The 19,202-nt window shown below is 55.3% G+C and overlaps 1 protein-coding gene across 2 annotated transcripts; it reads right to left on the bottom strand.

The window, feature by feature from the left end:
- Positions 1 to 7,839: 7,839 nt before the first annotated feature.
- Positions 7,840 to 15,399, bottom strand: LOC126052322 (glutamine synthetase). 2 transcript variants are annotated; one of them, XM_049832859.1, is made up of 6 exons: positions 15,042 to 15,398; positions 14,312 to 14,473; positions 12,403 to 12,549; positions 11,389 to 11,516; positions 10,055 to 10,254; positions 7,840 to 9,768 (listed from the first exon to the last, which is right to left on the bottom strand). In XM_049832859.1, the coding sequence occupies exons 1-6, from the start codon at positions 15,232 to 15,234 to the stop codon at positions 9,453 to 9,455; spliced, it is 1,146 nt and encodes a 381-aa protein (XP_049688816.1). In that variant the 5' UTR covers positions 15,235 to 15,398; the 3' UTR covers positions 7,840 to 9,452. The 2 variants fall into 2 exon arrangements, with proteins under 2 accessions (XP_049688816.1, XP_049688817.1); XM_049832860.1 differs by lacking the exon at positions 12,403 to 12,549 and having other exon boundaries at positions 15,042 to 15,399.
- Positions 15,400 to 19,202: the final 3,803 nt, after the last annotated feature.

Here is a 19,202-nt window from a genome sequence, read left to right as displayed (position 1 = left end):
CTGAGACCACCGCAGCCGCCAACTAGAGGAGCAGATGGATCTCTGTGTGGCTGAGCAGCCCCCTGGTAGGATTATTTTGCTCAACCAGCCCAGATGTCCCCCTTCTAGCTGATAAAAAGCTGTGGGATGGACCCTGGCCTAGATGCCAGGGACAAAAATCACCAAGAACCCCCCCAACCCTCGACACAGCCCGGAAGAGGTGTCTGGGGAGAGGAGATCGTGCACCAAGGGTCATATCAGCAACCCAGCTTGAGAGCCCTGGGGGAGGGCACCCTGCAACACCCATGTTCCTCTCCCACACCTGGCTGCCTTTGCCAGCTGCTGGAGAATCCCACTCCCTCTCTCAGCACGCATCTCCCACTGCTGCTGAGAAACACTTCATTTTCCTGCTTGTCATCAATCACTCCATGTGTCCAGAGCAAAAAGTATGAATCCCCAGCATAGAGAAACATGTCCTGGCAGCTGCTTGCACAGGAATGCAAAGAGCAACCCTCTTAGAACATGCTGGAGTGGGATGTCTGAGCCAAACCATGGCTTGGTGCAGGGGCAGACACATCTGGAGGACCAAGGCTTAGTGTGACACTGACACCACCACTACCCCCAACCTACTGCCGCAAGCAGCTCCAGTGGAGTGAGAAGCCCAACACCCAGGGACACAGCTCAGCGTCCCCTTCTGAACAAAACCACACCTCCATAGCATAAGGCTAGTCTATGTGCAGAGCCCTTTCCTCATCACCCAGGGCCTGGGTAGGGGACAGGACAGCACACCAGCAGTGCTGACCCCAAGGACACCCCATGGGGTGGACCAGAAAGCCACCCAGACCCAGGCGTGCAGGGGAAGGAGTTAATCTCTCAGCTGAAGCTACTGCTAGAGCAGTGCTCTGCCTGAGGGCACCGGCACTGTCAGCAGCTGAACATTTTTCTTTGTGAAGTAATGCTTTCCAAAAGAGTTTTCTGGCTGGCTGCGTCAGGGGTGGATGCTGTGTGGAAAAGCAGGGGGGCATGGGCGTCCCCCACCACTGCACCTTGCTGTTCCTGCCCCTGCTTCTCCCAGTCCCTTAGCTCCTGCCCACCGCAAGGCTGTACCAGGATTGTCCCTTCTCAGATATTTCCCTTTCCTCAGTCATTGTTGATTTGTGTTCCCATGAGCTAATATGCAGGACTCAAAGGTCACTGCTCTGGGACCAGCCAGACTTGTCACGCAGCAGGTGAGTCACATCTGACAAAGCTGCCTTGGCCAGAGCAGGAGGCATCATTAAAAAGTCCTCCACTGCCACGACACAAGCGATACCTGCCCCAGCAGGCAGCACAGTGCTGCTCACAGGAGCGAGCTGATGGAGGCTCTGCCCATGCTAGAACCGTGTGCTGGACATCCCCTACCAGCCCTTGACAGTGCCAGCTGAGCTGGGGGCAAGTAAAGCAGTTGAAGGTGGGTCTACAACCCATTTTCACCAAGTGACAAGGCAACAATGATGCTTGTGCAGCCAGTTGCTTTGTGGCCCTTTTATTGGGCCAGTTGGCAAAATCAAACCCACTGTCCCCAGGGGGGCACAAGCAGAGCAGCTCGTGACAGGTTCTAGGAGGAACTCCTGGGACACTGCTCCTGCCAGCAACCCCCAGCTCTCTGCACAGAGGATAACTGCCCAGCCCACCTACACAGGAGGTGCAGGGTAGTGACAGAAAAAAATATACACGATTTTGGTGTGGCCCAGGGCTGGACCTGGGTGCAAAACTGCCCTGGGGAAGCAGCCAGCACCTGACACCATGAGGTAAGTGAAGGCAAAAAGCTGTTGGTACATCCTCACTGCTATGTCTGCCTCCACACCTCTCATGCTGGTAGGAGCTGAGCATGATGAGCTTCTGCATGTCCGTGTCCACTCCCCCCACACTCCCTTTGTGGGGGAAACCTGCCAAGCTACAGTCACCCAGTTTACCTGCTGGGACAGTCTGAGCTGAAGCCACTGTGCCATCCCAGGGACCTGTCCTGGCACAGGCACTCAAAGGGGCTGAGGCGAGCAGCACATCAGAGGCAGTGGCAAGAGCCTCCAGCACCCAGGGGAGGTACAAGGGTGCAGCCCAGCAGGAAGGAGGCAGAGAAACATCCAGCAGGTGCAGCCAGGAGGGCAGAGCACACGCCTTGGAGACCCACACACGGGGATCTAAGAGTTTCACCCATTAAACTGAAAGCCAAGAGCAGATCAGTGAGTTACAACAGCACAACTAGTCAGAAAGCACAAAAAAGCAGCTCTGGGCAGACCAGCAGTAAGCTATGTGTGAGACCTAATAGCCTTTCCCTCCCCTAAAGGCTGGGGAGATGGAAGGACATGAAGAGCTGGTGTAACAAGCCATGAGACTTGTCTGAGGACAAGGAGGGAAAAGACATGGTATGCCTGATTTAATACAGCCAGGATGACTGTTAACAGCGTGCTTCAGTTCTTTGTGAACATGTGGGTGAGGTGGAAACATCCCAGGCACAGTGTGGGTCCATGTCCTGGATTAAACTCCATGGAGAAGACAGTCATCCTAGCTAAATCTCCCCAAACTGATCTTATTTCACCATTCTTCTTGGGGCTGGAGTTTGTCTTGCAGATCAGCTGCTGCCAAATCTGTCAAAACTTCTTGTACTTTCCCTGAACTACACCACCACAGTTCTATTTCCCCATCCTCCCTGTATCCTGTGAGCTTGAGTTGGTTTGGGATGAAACCAGTTCTTTCGCTAGCAGCTCTGTTTCCCAAGAGCAGCCATCACCTTTGCACACTCCTCCCACGGGCAAATATTCCAAGCCCAGCCCTATCTACAGCTATTTTTACAGAGTCCTCCTAAAAGCTGCCTTGCATTGACGTTTCAGCCACTGAAAACACCTACTGTGATGTGAATCAAGGCCAAAAAATGCATTCAATTTATGTTATCACAGTTATCAGGCTAGAGCAGCACCAGAAGAAAACGCTTCATTTGGGTTTAAATCATCTCTCCACCAGACACCTGCCTGACTACGGCACAGCTACAGCTCAAACTGTCCCTCGTTCTCTAAGCAAGCTCTGCTGTTACAATTTCACCGCTCACCTTCCTTGCTGCAACCCAAGCACCTGCAGGAGGTGCAAAGAGTTTACACAAAATGGGCTTGAAAATGAGAAAGACATTATGGCAATTGCATCTCAAAGTCCTCTGCAGGTATGCTCCTGCTCATGGCATCCCAGCACCAGCATTGCTTCTCAGTAGCTGCAGGAAGTAAGGATTGAAGAAGAAATTAAACTCCCCAGACCCAGTATGCCGCTGCCTGTCCCCATGCAGTCAAGGGATTTCTCTGGTGTGAACACTCTGTGACATCCAAGTTTCTGGTTTCTCAGCTCCTCACACAGGTGCCTGTGCCCGAGGTATCATGATGGGGATCTGACCCTGTGCTGGAAACCTGGCCATCTTGGTGTCACAACAGAGCCCTGCAGGGGCTGTCACTGTGGCAATACAGAGCACTTGTCCTCGCCCTCAAGGGCAGCCAGAAGAAATTTAAGGCTATTGTCCCTCTCTCTTAAGCCTGGCAAATGCCAAGGCCACATCCTAGCAGCCTTTAAACAAACAGATGCACAGTGATCTTTCAAAAGGCAGCACGACAGAGACAGATACCGGTGAGGAATCTGGTCCTGCACCCACAAATACAAAGTCCGCATCCCCCCACCAGCACTGCCCGAGAAATCAGCTGCAGCTTCACAGCTCAACCACTCCTGCACAGCTTAATGTGTCACCTCCCTCCTCTACCCCAGGCACCACAGTTGTGGGTACCACCAGGCCCCAAGGACCTTGCACTGAAGAAGCATTGGCAAGCACTGCAAGGGGCATCACAGAGGAGATCCTCCTACCCCATCCTAGCAGACACCGCCCTGTAACACCTATACCCCATAGCCCCCCACAGCCTCCCTCTCCCACACTGTATTTTCTCCTGTAGCCCTTTGTACAACCCCCCACCCCACCCATCAGGGCACAGCAAGGGCCAGGGGCTCCTAAAGGTCCGGGAAGCCAGAAGAGACACCACAGCTATGGGGCAGAGTCCCACCAGCAAGAGCCCTGTGCCTCTGCTCCCAGGCACGGCAGATCCAGAGACAGTAGAAATGTTCAGCAAGGAGTCCAGACCATCAGGAAAGTTCCCCGCAATGAGGCAGGTCTAAAAAATCAAGCCAGAAAAATCAACCTGCAGTTCAGGATCAGGCTCAATGGGGGTAATTAGGGTGAAAGACAGCCCTAAAGTGATAAGACAGATCAAGCTAGGAAATCAATCTATGGGCTAAGATCTGAATGACCAGCACTGGAAACCAATTGATGGCCCTGGCAGAGCTTAAATGGATACCCCCCTGCTCCCCCCCAGCCCGCCCATGTGCTGTGGCTCCAGGTGATGCTGGTTAGGGACATTTAAAGCCTGTTAGTGCCCTGACACCTTGTGCAGCTCCTGACCCCTATCCAGCTCCCATGCAGCCCCCAGCCTGCAGCTGGTAGGGTGCTTTTGATAGGTTATCTGACCCTCTTCAGCCATTACTAGGACTGGGTGCTCAGAAGGGGTGCTGGGGTAGCTGCTGCAGGTCATTAAGGACTTGTTTGTGGAGGCTGTTCTAGGGACACCTGGGGAAGCTGGCTTCTTTGCAGACCTTTCTCAAGCCAACCATCAAACTGCTGCTGTGAGCTTCACGGCACTGCTCTACAAAAAAGTCTTGTCCATGCAAAGCAGCAGCCCCTGCTGCAGCAGGGACCACCAAGGCAGACCCTGCCTTGTCCTCACCAGGGCACTGGGGACTTTCTGCCCGTCCCAGTGTGGCTGAGATGAGCAGGGACGGTGCAGCTGTGTGGGGGCTGGTGGGGATATGGGGCTGAGCTGCTCTGCACTGTTACAGCCTTTGCTGCCTTCTCTCTCAGGAGCAGGAGGGCAGATTCATTGGCTCCTCTTACACCCAGGTGCAAGCTCCAGGTTACCCCCCAACAACTCACCACGAAGTCATTCATCCCCAGTGCCCCTACAAACAACCCCCCAGACTGTGGGTGCTGCCACAGGGCATCACAACGCTTATGATTGCTTGGCTTTGCACCATCCAGACACAAAGCAGGTGGGAGGTGTAATTGCAGCTGCTGGGCCCATCTAACCCCCCCTGCCCCACTAAATCCCCCTTGTTTTGTGGATGAGGTAAATGACTGTATGCTCCCAGCGCCCTGCCATGGTAACGGGCTTTCCTGGAAAGTTTAATTGCTCTATCTTCCCAGCAGTGAGCAAGCAGCAGGTCTCCAGCAGCCAGCATGACCCCTTTCCTGCTCAGCACCTGTGACCGAGGCCCATTCTTGGATGTGGAGAGGGTTTTTTAGCAGCGGTGATGCCATGTGGGTTGGTCACAGATGAGAAAACCCATTGTGCCTTGCCAGGTTACCGGCTGCATCACCCTCTTAGCAAGACACTGCTGTCAGAGGGGGTGCCCCCGGGGACTCCCTGAACAGCCCACCTGCAGCTAAGGTGGGGCTCTTTTATCCCATACTTTTAGGGACCAAACTGAGCTGAAAGCAGCTGGCTGTAAACCCAGCACTAGCCTGGTGGAGGCTGACAACCCACCTGCCAGCCGGGCTCCCTGGGAGCGAGGCTTGGTCCAGGGGAACCGCACAGGGCTAGTGGGGGGCCAGGACCAAGCACTCCCCGGCCAAACCTCTCCCTAACTCTTCTCCTGGCACGCTGGGTGCCACTGCATGATGCTTGTTGCTCTCCAGTTGTGGCTGCATTTCAACAGCAGCAAATTGCTGGTAATGAGCTGTATTGCTCTATGAGCTGAGAACCTTTGAGATCAAAGATGCTTTTACACAAAACCAAAATATGATCACTGGCCTTTAAAGGCCAGTCTAAGCTTCTGAGGGAAAAAAAAATAAATTTTCTGTAGATCTAATTTGAAACCATTTTAACGCTCATTAAGATAGAGACACCCAAGCAGATTGTGCAGGCTGGAAGACAGGGAGAAGAAAAAGGAAGTTATTACTGACATTTTAGTTTAGGTCTTTAGTCTACCCAGAGCTCCCCACTTCTGGCCAGCGGCTTTGAGTAATGCTATTGTTAGCACCAGAATTGTAATTCTAATGCCCTTTTTATAACCAGCTTGGAAAAAAATAATCCTGAAGGCCTTGACTGAATTCAAAGTAATGGAATTTATAGTGATAAAAAGAGATCTGAAGACGGAGAAACGTGCAAGCCCCCACGCTCTCGCTCCCTATCACAGGGTGGTCACAATGCTCACCCACCCTGGGTGTTCCCCTCTGCAGAGCCTTGCCGGGGTGCTCAGTGATGGGCTACGAAGGAAGGGACCACAGTGAACGCCTGCTCCTCATGTGTCCCAGCTCGGCAGCCCACTGGAGCCCACTGCCAGAGCCACTCGTCCGTCTGCTGGGTCACAGCCCCGGGGACAACTGCCCCGAGGGGTAACGCACCTCTTGGCAGCACCCTCTCCATGCCTCCAGCCGAGGGGTGGGATGGATATGGGAAAGAGCCCAAAGGGGTATTTGCCACGCTCTGTGAGTGCTTGTGTGGAAATGCAAGATTTGGTAAAGGCGGGTGCATCTGTCCGGCGGGCGAGGACGTAGGGTGCTCCTGGGCACAGGTGGGCATGGTCAGAGCCTAAAAAAAAGGAGCTTGCGTTGAAGAGCTTCCCGGCACGGCCCATCCAACGCTCTTTTAGAAACAAGGCTTTTGGCAGCCATCTCCTTCCCGCTCTCCCAGCAAAACCCCCGGGGGAAGCGGGGCAAAGCCGGGGCTGCAGAGCCGGCCCGGCCCGAGCCCCCCCCGCCGCTGCCGGGCTGGCGGCGAGCGCTGCTCCGTGTTATTTGTGTCTGCGCCTGCGGAGGGCAGCAAACCCCCAAGAAGAGCCTCCAGACCCCAACTAACCCTCCTGCTCCCCAGCCCCAGGATCTGCCAGCCCCGCAGGCTGCGCAGGATGCGGCCCGGCCCCAGGCGAGAGCCCCAGCGAGGGGCCGCGGGGGGTCATCCCCCCCCCAGCACAAGTCTCCTTGGAGTGCTCCGTCGGGAAAGCCCTGGCTAATGATTACCCAAATTGCAGCAGCCCGCACCCCTGGCAGCCCGGTTCTGCGGTGGATTCCACCGGGGGTCCCGGCACTGCTTCCTCCCATCCCGGTCTGGCGTGGAGCACCGGGAGATGCTGGGGGCATCTCCTCCTGGCACTGTCCAGCGCTTGGATGGGGACAGGGATGCTGTCCTCCAGCGCCTGCTCTGCTGGCTGAACCCAACAATCCACCTCTGACAGAAGCAGGCACACCAAAATGATAAGAAAAGCTCACGTGGGAATTTGCCGGTGTCCTCGTTTTCCCTTGTGCTGCAGGCCCCATGGGTGGGAATCACTCCTGCTTTAGGAAAAAAAACCTGACATATGGTTTCTGGCCCATTTTGACCTCAAAACGTACAAGCAAGAAGATCTGTATTTTGGCAAAGGATAGCATGAAAGTGTCCAAACACGCAGCAGCTCCAGCCGTGTGGGGACCAGCAGGCAGCGTCCCCAGTGGACAGTGGCCAGGGCTGATCCCAGCTCAGGGAAAAGCCCTGGCTGTGACTTTGGGTGAGTCCCTCAAGCTTCACTGTCCTCCCCTGAAGAGGAGGGTCCTCTGTCAGAGGGGAATCGCAGGGTGAGACCCGGGAACAGGTACAAAGTGTTTGGATATACGATGGTGCTGTGCCCGGCCAAAGATGTTTGCGTGTTGGCAATGCAGATTCACATGATTCCCAAATTTAGCAGGGGCTGTACAGCACAGTATGATGAAAGTTGAAGTACTTAAAGCCACTAGTACAGTCAGGGAAACAAACATGAGTCCTCCTGCTCCGGATTTAGTTCTTTATTGATTTTCCAGCTGCGTCCAGCAGTCACTGTCCCAGTGCTCAAATTACCCATTAAAGACATCATAGAAATGAGAGGGAAACAAGACAGCATTGTGGTTTTGATGAAAAACATTAAATATCCCAAACAGCAATTTCTGGAAGGAAAATTTGTCCTTCTTAGGCTGGGGACCAGGTTACATTTATTCTTGAACAGCTCAGAGACACCAAGGGCTCCTGGCTGCTCGTGGTTCAGGACACGGCCACCTCCCCACCTCCCACTGCCCTCGCTCCCTGCTCTGCTGGCAGCACCGTGACCTGCAGGAGGGACTCAGGGTCCTCCCTTGTGGCTTGTCACCTGCATCAGATTCAAAGATAAAGGTAAAACCAGTTTCAAAATCCCCATGACTGCACTGGAGCGGACAAGATGTCCCCTATCCGCCCATGTTGCTGGTTCCTCTTGCCTCCAGGTAACCCCCTCCATTGGTGACTGCAGCTGGGATGCATCCTGCAGGTGTGTCCCAGGGACCTGACGTGCCTGTTCAAGGTGTCCCTGGAACCAGAGAGCTGTCTCCTGTGCTTGCATCCAATTCCTCCCCACAGTTGCAGCATGGAGGGACCTCAAGGGCCTGGCCATTGGAGATGCTATTGATACCCCATCTACATGGAAATGCCCTACCTGGGGGTTTTACTCCACGAATAGAATCTATGACCCCCCGTCTTGTAAAGAGACTCCAACCCAAGGACCTGCACCATGTCCCTGTGGTTCAGCAAGGCATCACCCAGGGGTGCAGCAGGGGGATGTCCCCAGGCTCCCCTCCCTCACCCAAAGGTGGCCCTGGAGGGGAGGGCTGCTGCTCGCTGTGCCCAGCCGGGCCGGCTTCGCTGACTCAGCAGCTCACACCCTGTGTAAACGCCCGCCAGCTGCTGCCCCAGGCCGCTGTTTGCTCAGCCTGCACCGCTCTGTTTGTCTTTCAGGGGATCACGATGGAAGGAGATGGCCTTTCGGCCGCCAGCAAATGGGGCAAGGCAGCTCCAGACACCTGCCCCAAGGATCCTCCAGCATTGCCGCTCCTCCAGCCCCTGCCCAGGGCCAGTGCAGGCTGCTCAGTAGCTGCAACCCATCAGCAAGACCCAAATTAAATCCTCCAGGGTGCTCTAGGTGCTACAGAAAAAGGCATCCACTGCAGCATAACGCAGCTGCCATGCGGCCAGGAAAATTATTTATTATCATTTCCTTGCAACAGAGATATGGAAAAAAGCACCCGCCCTCCCCAGGTGCAAACAGCAGCAGCTGCAGCTTCCACGTAAGGATCTATGTACATCACAGTGTAAAGTCCATCAGGGAAAAAAATTCAATCCAAGTTTTAAAAAAACTCTCCATGTACGACCTAAAACCAGGAACCAGAAAAAAAGTGGTTGAGAAAATAAGTTGGGCCACTCCCTCTTACTATAAAATATATACATATATATATTTCTAAGGCGACGTTTCACAAAACCAGAAGCAAGGTTCCTAAAGAGTCTGAGCTTGCAGCCGAGGACACCGCACAGGCACAAATCCCACGTGAGAAGCTAGTGTAGAAACAAAAACCTCCACCCACCCCATGGCCTCAGTGGTCAAACATAGTCCTTGGTCTCTACCCCGGTCTCATTGAGCACCGTCGTCCTCATGATGGCCTCAGTGACCGCGTAGGGGTCGCAGTTGGCTGCTGGCCGCCGATCCTCAAAGTAGCCGTAGCCGTCTTGGCCGACCTGCCGTGGAATGCGGATGCTGGCACCTCGGTTGGCCACACCGGCAGAGAACTCGAAGATGTTGGATGTCTCATGGTGGCCGGTGAGACGCCGGGAGTTGTCCCTGCCACCCCGCGGGTCATAGACACAGATGTGGTAGTCATGCCGCTTGCTCAGCTTCTCAATGGCAGCTTCAATGTGTCTGTGGGAGAGGAGAATGGCATTGGGTTTGTCAGTCGGTCCATTTGGGTGGTGTTCCCATGGCCAGGAAGGCTGTCACCCCCTCCCTTCTGTGCAGGGTTGAGGACAGCCCAGGGCACACTCTCATATGACCAGCTGCTTTCAAAATAAAATGAGCTGGGACAGCCCCAGCCCTGCCCGGTGCAGCCACCCAGGTAGAGAGACACACGCACTATGGGGAGCTGCCACATGGCCAAGGACTCCCCAAACCTCCCAGGTACCTCCCAGGGAACTCCCCCAGGACTCACTTGAGACCCCCTTCTCTCCGCATCTCTTCGGTGCTGTAGTTAGTGTGACAGCCAGCGCCGTTCCAGTTGCCTGTCATTGGTTTGGGGTCCAGAGTAGCCACAACCCCAAAGTCCTCGCAGACGCGGTGGAGGATGAACCGAGCCATCCAGAGGTGATCCCCCATCTCAATGCCTTCACACGGGCCCACCTGGAATTCCCACTGGAAGGGGCAAGCAGATGTGTCAGTGAGGACGGGCAGGTTCGTGCCCCCCCGGCCATCTCATCCCTGCCACCCCTCAAGTGAGGGCTGCCAGCCTGGGGTATGGCTGAGCTTTACCCCTTGGGAATCAGCAACAGGGATGGGGAGCATCGAGTTAAGCAACTGGACTGCTTTGGCATGCAAAAAATTGGGAATAAACTGCTCATGACTAAATAGAGCAAATCAGAGGGGGTTTAATCAAAATGGAGGTAAATAAGCAGCATGCCTGCCTTCGAGGCTGGTGCTGGTGCTGCTGGCATGCAGGATCCCCCAACCCACACTGCAAACAAGGCAGGGGAGTAACAAGGAGCCTGTTAGTCCTTCCCAGGGCTGCTCCCTCCCTGGCCAGAGCCGGGGTTGCGCCACCCACAGTGACTAAGCAGAGGGTGACGCATTTACGGCTGCTGGCATGGCCTGGCTGAGACTGAGCCCAGGATGCAGAAAGCAGCCAAGAAGGACCCTGAAAAGACAGGGCAAACAGCAGGATCGTTAAAAGTCCTGCCTCAGCTACACTGCAGATAAGCCCCCTGCTTATCACCGCCACATCAGCAGCAGGAGAGTCAGCGATTCACAGGCTGCAGGGCCAAATCGCCGTCGTTCAGTCTGGCCACCTGCCTAATGCAATCAGGGACTCCCTCTGGCTAACTCCTAAATAAACCCAAGTCCCCCCCAGCCACTCCCCAAGGCCATGTCCCACCCGAGCTTCCCAGCTCCCAGGGTAAAGGAGCAGGACCCAGACACCCATTGCTCCACATGCTGCTCCCGCACCCCATCCCAGCTCAAACTGTCCCCCACATCCCTGCTTTGTGGGGGAAGGAAAGCACAGGGGAGCACCCAGCTCCACATGGGCTGCCAGAGCTCAGGCTGATTTTGCTTGCCTGCCCCAAAAAGCAGGGATTTGTACACCAGGGCGAGTTAGGAGAAAATCAAACATGTACATATTCATCCTAGCAGTGCAGCTGCTCCCATCTGGACAAAACCGATGTGGGGCGTCACTGGATTTGGCATTCCAGAGGAGCTGGGAATTGCTGGGTTATTCCAGCCTCACGGTAACATCACTGGAAACAGGGGCTGCGCAGGGCCATCCACACATACCTGGGAGGGCATCACCTCTGCATTGGTGCCACAGATTTTCACCCCTGCGTAGAGACATGCCTTGTAGTGGGACTCCACGATATCACGTCCGTACACCTTATCTGCTCCAACCCCGCAGTAATAGGGGCCTGGAAAGGAAAAAGCAGTCACCACCCAAGTAAAGCTTTTGGGAGCAAGAGCAGCACTGCAGCATAGTCCCACCGCTTCCAGGTACCAGCCATCATCTGCAGAGGATTTATGGGAATTAAATGGTGTTGCCCTCCACGGTTCATTGAGCCACCGACCCCTACTCCAGGACCAGCAGCGTGAGCAATTCATCTGTCCAACCTCGGTCTTATCTAGGCAGTTAAACAAGACTTGTAATGCATCAACTGGGAGGTGGCCAGGAGATAAGGAAAGCTTGGCTTGGTCTCCCCTGCGGCACCTCACTGACCCTCAGAGCACATCAAGCGTCCGAGATTGTTCTGACAACAGCCGACATTGTTTATGGCCAGAAAATTCAACTCGCCACAGTTTTGCAAGGTTCTTCCTCATTCAAGCAGATCAGACGAAGATCTTCTACCCGCCTGGGGGAAGGGAGATGTTGAAAGTGGCCTGTCCCCACAAAAGGCTGATTAAGTCAGGTTGGGAAACCCCTGGCACTCTCCCAGGAGGCAGCTGAGGCACTGGCGCTCGCTTGCCGCTGCAGGAGGGCACGATGTGCCGGCCCTTTCCGGAACAGCTACAGGGAGGAGGTTTTTCTAGCCCTTGCCAAACAAGTTGTGCAGCTGAGCTGTTTGTGCAACCAGGGTCCGGCAGGAGCAGCACTGCCAGCCGGCTCACATGAGCCGCGGGGCACCTGGCGCTTTCAGCAAACAGCTCCTAACCTCATCCTGGCTCCTGCCAGGTGTCAGCCACAATGGGAAAACTGCACCTGAGGTTGGGGACGGGATGCCTGCTGCTGGGCAGCACCCCTAAGCAGCAGGGTGGGAGCCGAGGGGAGCATTTGGGTTGGGGAAGGGAGGGAGCACTTACCCTGTGGGCCAGGGAAGCCGTTATCGGGCCAGCCGTAGGGGTGGCCGTTGATGCCCAGCAGCGTGTACTCCTGCTCCATCCCGAACCAGGGGTGGCTGTCCTTAACCAAGTCCATGACCTTCTTGCACGTGTGTCTCAGGTTGGTCTCTGGGAGCAGAGAGGTCCGGGTTAGACCCGTGCTATGGGCAGGTGCCCACCACACTCTGCTCCATCCCACTCAGGGATTGAGGCTCCACCACTGCCAAGCGCTTCCCACAGAAGCCTTAAGGAAACCAGTGAGCGAATCCCCCCTTCCTGCAATGCTCCCTGCTCACTGGTTTCCTCCTCACAGAGCTACTCCCTTGCCACAGCATCAGGCCACAGGCCAAGAGGGTTTAATTAGCCTACTTCCCAAATCACCACTGATGGTCCATGAACATCCTCCTCCTCCTTTTACACACCAAGAGACCAGAAGCCATACCCCAGCCCTGTCCTACAGGCATTCCGCAGATCTGGGAACAGGGACAATACATCTCCTGTCACTGCTTCACCCTCATCCTTCTTCTACCAGCCTCAGCTTAATTATCCTTATCTTTCTCCAGCTCTGTATTTTTGGTTAGCATCCAGGCTGGCTGGCCCTGCCTTGGCCCTTCGCTCAGGGTAACTGGGGCTTTGCCAGGAAGATAGAGATATCAGAGAACCATTCTGACATGGGACAATGTGCCAGGCAAGGGGAGTGAGAGGTTGGACCCAAACAGCAGGGGGAAAGAAGCTGAAAAACTGTTGTCACAGGGACAGGCAGCCTCCAGGCTGCAAATTCTGCCTTTAAATTGCAATAGAAGACCCCAGAGCAGCTATGACATACACCCAGAGCATGAGGCTGGAGAGGAACAGTGACATCTCCCTTACACTGATGGGAGAAGGGGGAAGGAAATTCCTCGCTCCCAGAACCCGCACAGCCCTTAATGTCCACGGAGACCCACCCTGGGAAGAGCTGGAGGCTGTACCCCTCTCATCTGTGGGGCTCTGGGCTGAGGTCCCTGCCCTGGCTCCAGTCCCAGGAGCTCCAGGGCCAGGAGCTCTCATGACAAATTGCTCTGGCGGAGGAGCTGCTGGGCAAGAATCTCAATCAAGACGCTTCCCCTGTGGCTGAAAGGCATGACGATGTTTGAAGAGGAACCAGCCCCGTCTTTCACCATCGCTGCCCACAACCTCTCCTCTCCCAGGCAGATGCGTGCATCACCCCACAGATGCTGTCTCCCTCCTCCGCACCCAGCGGGGACATGACCCTGCTTTTCCGGCAAATAACTGGTTATTTGCCGGCAAATAACCCCTCTGGGAGCCCCTTGGCGTGTCCCTGCAAACTAGCTCCCCCTCCTCCATCTGGGGCTTTATCAGACAGACAGGACAGACACTGGGACTACAGACTTCTGCCTCTGGTGTAAGACCAAGAGCCGGTGTGCTCTGGGGCCACAAGCAAAAGGTCACCCTGAGCCAGCCCGTGCCGCCCCAGCACCTTCTCCCTCTTTTTCTGCAGCTGCCCATCAAGGAGGAGAGCGGCCACAAACCCAGCGCATTAACCCCCCCCTGCCGCTTCCAGCTCCGGCTCCCCTGTAGTAACCCCGCAGCCCCGGAGGCTGGGTGTGCTCGGGCTCAAAAACCAGGTGATGCCTTTGGCGTGCTCGAGTTGGCGAGCGCCGCGAGCTCCACGTCTCACTGCTCTTCTCCTCACCCCGCGCTGCTAAAACAGGTTCCTGCAAGCAACCGCCACCACCAGTGCTTGAATTTTGGAGCCTCGGGCCAAGTGCTCGGTGCCAAGCCACTCCCCAGTGCCAGCAGTCCAGAGCGAGCGGCCCCTCGGAGAGACGGCACCCTAAATAATAAGGGGGTGACCCTCAGGAGCTGGGGGGTGCACACTGGAGGGGCTCACCTGCAGGTTTCCTGTTGTACTTCAGCACTTCGCAGAGCACCAGCTTGTTGGGATCCAGGCAAAAAGGGTCCCTGAACATGCGGACGGGCACCAGGAACATGTCACTGTTGGAGCCCTCTGCCTGCGCTGTACTGGAGCCATCGAAATTCCACTCGGGGACGTCTGCAAGGCAGGAGGGGGAGAGAGGGGGAAGTGGGATTGGGAAAAGGTATCCCTCATGGATCATGCCAAGTGCTGGTGGCTCAGACCCAGGATGGAGTGCCCAGAGGGCACTGAGTGCCACGGGATGACAGCCACAAAGGTTTTCTTGCACATCCCCAGAGGCCAGCAGTGCTCCCTGAGCATCAGTGTGTCCACCCCCCACCAGCATCATCAGGGCACAGGCAGGATCATCCCTGGCCACTTCACCTCCATCTGCCAAACCCCATCCGGATGCCAACAGGCCTCCATGCCTGTTTGTCTGGTGGAAAGGGGCGAGGATCTCGTCCTCCCCAGTGCTAATGACAGAGATTACAGATTAAGCAAACCACAGTGATGCAGGCTGGATATTTACCCTGCCGCTTGATATAACCCAACGACAGAACTGCAGCGGGTATCACCGGTGCCACGCAACCAGGGAGAGCCAAGTGCCAACTCCCACCAGCCAAAGCACCCCAGAAATTTTCCCTGGCCGTGCTCACGGCCCTCCACCACGTCACCCATCGTCCGGAGGGATAAGCAGCGGTGTTACCTTCGATGCTCTTGGGCTCCTTATCAAGGGTCCTGCTCTTGCATCGCACGCCCTCACCGCTGCCGTCGATCCAGACGTAGGTGACCTGCACCAACCCATCCTGGGGCAGCCTCATGTACTGCTCCCGCACCAGCTTGTTCAGCCTGGAGCTGTGCGACACCGACATGGCGACGGCCCTGCGAGAGCGCGGCATCACCCCCTGCCCATTTCCCCCCGCGTATTTTCAATGCACACCCAAGCCCACCCCCAAAAATAAGCCACCCCCGACCTCCTGCCCGGCGCTGCACAGGCAACCCCGGCCCCGGCTGCCCCCTCCCCACCGCGAAGTGTCCCCCCGCGGGACTCGAACCCGCGGCCCCGCCGCTCACCGGCCCCAGCGCTGCCCGCGGCCGCTCCCGCCGCACTTTATAGGCGATCGCGACCGCCCCGCGCAGCGCGGGGTGGGGGTTGGGGGGGCGGCGCGGAGGCGGCTCCGCCCCGGGGCGGCTGCGGCAGCGCGGCGGGCTGCGCCCCCCCCCGCGGGTTACCGGCTGCAGGAGTTCCGTACGGTTTTTCTTTCTTATTAAAATAGTACGTATGAAAACCAGTAAGTATCGCATTGTTAACATACAGCTTTATTAAAAAATAACAAGTTATTTGCTGTTATTCACCACCGCCCGCCCCCATACCGCGCGTGTCCTCCCTCCTGGCACTCTGTTTTTGCAGGGTTTCCCTCTTCCATGCGAGAGGGTGTTTTGCCCCCCTGCCCCGCCACCCCCCTGCCCCGGGCACCCCAAAAACCTTGCTGGGGCCGTGCCCTGCGGAGAGGCCGTTCCTGGGAACGGGTCAGGGTGCCTGGCTGGCCCTGGGGCTGCAAGCAGCTGGATCCCTGGGGAAAGGGGCAACCAGATCCCTGGCAGCCCTACCACCACCCCTGTCCTAGCTCATCCTGCCCTGGACACCCCCGGGACGACTCCTGCCCACCCCGCTGTGGCTGTGGCTGCGTTTGCCTCCCAGGCGTCGGTGCTTTGAAGGAAAGAAAGACTGAGGGCTGCGGGGCGAGCTACCGGGAAACCACTGAAATCACCCGCTTTAGCCTCCCACATCTCTAAACCCTCAAGCTAAAGTACAATTTTTTACATTTTTAAGCACCGGAGCACAGTTAAGTACCTTTAAACCCCCAAACTATCCACATGCAGCAATGGCTCTGATCTGATTTACAGTCAGCTAAAAAACCTAAGCCAACAGGTATGAATTTGAGTAGATTATTTCAACGTAGCAGCAATTTTCAGCTATTGAGCCAACCCCAAATCTCAATTACATTAAACAGGCCGCTGCCTTTTTTGTTTTCCATAGGTACAGCGTTACAGGGTTCACGTTTGGTAGAGCAGACAGATCCAAAAACGTACCAGCACACAACCGGGCACGAACGCGGACGCAGCAAAAGCTCATGCTGGCACCTCCCAGGTGTTATCTCAAATACTCTGGTATTTTTTTCTGGGAGGAGGGTAGAATTTCAAATAAACTCCCAGCAAACCCAGCCAGGTGAGCAACCGCAACTCTCCAGCCTCAGTTTTTAAGCAGTTTTTCAATGTTACAAGAGAAGAAAAGGCTTGAAAGCATGACCAGGCTCCAAAGCAGTTTGGGGTTTTGCTAATTCCCCCAGTCCTTAAGGCAGACTCATGCTTGCGGCTGCCTGACTCACCCCCAGGAATGTTTTTCTGCAAAACAGTAAAACATCTGCATCAGAGTGGCTAAAAAAACCAAACAACCTTCACAGTTGATGCCCACCCCCAAGGACACCTCCTCACCAGGCACAGACCTACAAACTGCCCCCCCCCCCCCCCCATCACACCTCCTCTCCAGGCACTGACCCCAAACCCCCAGCTCTGTTTTTCTTCTGAAGGTGTTTTGGTCCTGCAGGCGGGTAAACAACCGGGAAGAAACCTGAAAGCATCTGCAATTGCACAAGAACCAGGAAATGAAATTGGCAGAGAGAAGCAAAACTTAATTAGTCATTTTGGTCCCCAGGTGGTGACATCAGTGGCAGCCGGCTGTGGGCAGGCCAGACGTCACCCGTCCCACTGCCTGTGGGCGCTGCCCGTGTGAAGGAGGTTGGCACACAGGGATGTGCCTGAGGTTCCCACACAGGGATGTGCCTGAGGTTCCCCAGAGCAGCAGTGCCAGAGCTGCATGGGTCTCCTCTGTGTTACCCGTGTCCTGATGCTGCCCGGGTGACGTGCAGGGTCTCTTGTAGCTGAAACTCGGGTGCAGCTCGAAAGCAGCCACCTCCCTCTCTGGGGTATGTTAGGGACACATCTATGAATGTGGTTGCAAAGCTCAGCATTTCCTCATTCCTGTTTGGAAATCGTCCCAAGCGGGGCAGCAGCGCAGGAGGAAACGTGCCCCTGGGTGTGCAACCCAGCGGCGGCATTTCCCGGAGGCGTTGCAACACACGGCCAAGCCAGTGAGAGCGATGGAGGTATCAGTGGCTCTGCTGGCTCCCTTGGCCCCGTGCACCCATCTCCGTCCTGCTTGGGGACCCGGAGCCCACAGGACTGGCCTCCGGACTGGCAAAGCAGGGGCTGATGCTGAGTTTTCACAAAAAGCAGGGAGGACGGAGGTGGACCTGCATCCCTTGGGAAGCATCACAAACCCAACTCAGGGAGAGGCCATCTCTCCAGAGCCTGATGTGTTGCATCCTTCACAGCAGACGGCAGGACCAGCAACAGTGTGCTCATGTGAGATGCCAGGGTTCAGCCAAGACCCTGCACCTCCCTGAGTCAGCTGGGTATGAGAGAGCCTCATTTATTCCCAATGAAAGCCCCAGTATCCCTCGTGGAGGTGCCCAGCTATGCAGAAACACCCCAAAGCATGAGTGGGCTCAAAACTGTGGAGAAACGAAACAAAATTCAAGCTGTGTTAATGCTTACTAGTAATCTGGTTTGGGGAGCAGAGCTCCTCTTTGAATGGCTGGAACTGAGCACCAAAATACCCAAATGGGGAGACAGAATAAACACCGATAATCCCTTACCCGGTCAAAGCCCACCCGGCCCCAGGAGGGCAAACACCATGTGTTTACAGCTGTTTGGGGGCAGCAGGGACAACGCCAACCTGTGGGCCCATGGCCAGGGTCCCATCTGTGCCCAAACACCACAACTGAGGCAGCTCATCAAATATATGATTGGTACTGAATTATTTCATGTCAAAAGGGATCCTTGTAAGCAGGAGAAAGTATTTCTGCCATACAATGTTGGGCACCTGCTTAATTCCGTTTTTCTTGGGATCAAGTTTTACCTCACCACAGTCTAATTCCAGCCATTTCTATAGCATCAACTCTATGTCACGTTAATAACACCAAACACAATTCACACCTGGATCCTCAAGCCTCTTGAATAATATTTTATCCCCCAAGCAAGCTCTTTGCAACCAGCAGGTTCCTGCCTGCTCCCCTCCACGCCAGGTACAGTAAATATTAACCACCACGAGGCACCCGACTCGGGAAATCAGTGACCGGCCCAAGGTCAGGCGGCTGAAGGAGCTGAAGGCAGGAAGGGAGCAGGGCTGTCCTTGCAGAAGTAAAAGGTCACAGATTAAATCTCCGGAGGACTTTACTGAAGACTATTTTGAGCTGCAGCACAGCACAGAGGGGTTTCTCGAGATAAAGGACGTCAGGAAGAGAAGCTGATTTTGCTTTATTGCTACAGCACAGACCAACCATCACCTCCGCCACAGCGGTTGAGATGCCATCCCGATACCCACAGGGATCGCCCAGCAGCTGCAGGCAATGTTGCAGGATGCGGCAGGGCTGTTCCCTTTCCCAGCACCTTTTTTTTCGGCGACAGCCATCAATGTGCAGCCAGCGATACCCAGAGCGCTCTCCTGGGGAGACCTGGCCAAGGCCTAAATACTTTCCATTTTTATCTCTCTGACTTTGAGACTTTTATCAGCCCAAGCATTTTCCAGCCTTGCCAAAATACACCAAAGATATTATTAAAGCCTTTGCTTTAATAGTAATAATAAAAGCCTTAGCAAATTTTCCACATTGAAAACCTTCAGTAACACAACAGGCTTTACCAAGAAGGGGTTAAACAGGGACTAACTTACCTCCTGGGGTGACTTCTAACATCTTCACCCCAGCTACAAGCTGGTGCTACAGCAGGGCAGGGAATTTGGGCTGGG

Source organism: Accipiter gentilis, chromosome 29 (genome assembly GCF_929443795.1).
Source record: "Accipiter gentilis chromosome 29, bAccGen1.1, whole genome shotgun sequence".
In the NCBI taxonomy this organism is placed as follows: domain Eukaryota; kingdom Metazoa; phylum Chordata; class Aves; order Accipitriformes; family Accipitridae; genus Astur; species Astur gentilis.
The sequence above is the reverse complement of the archived record's forward strand: the minus strand, read 5'-3'. Positions and strand labels throughout refer to the sequence as shown.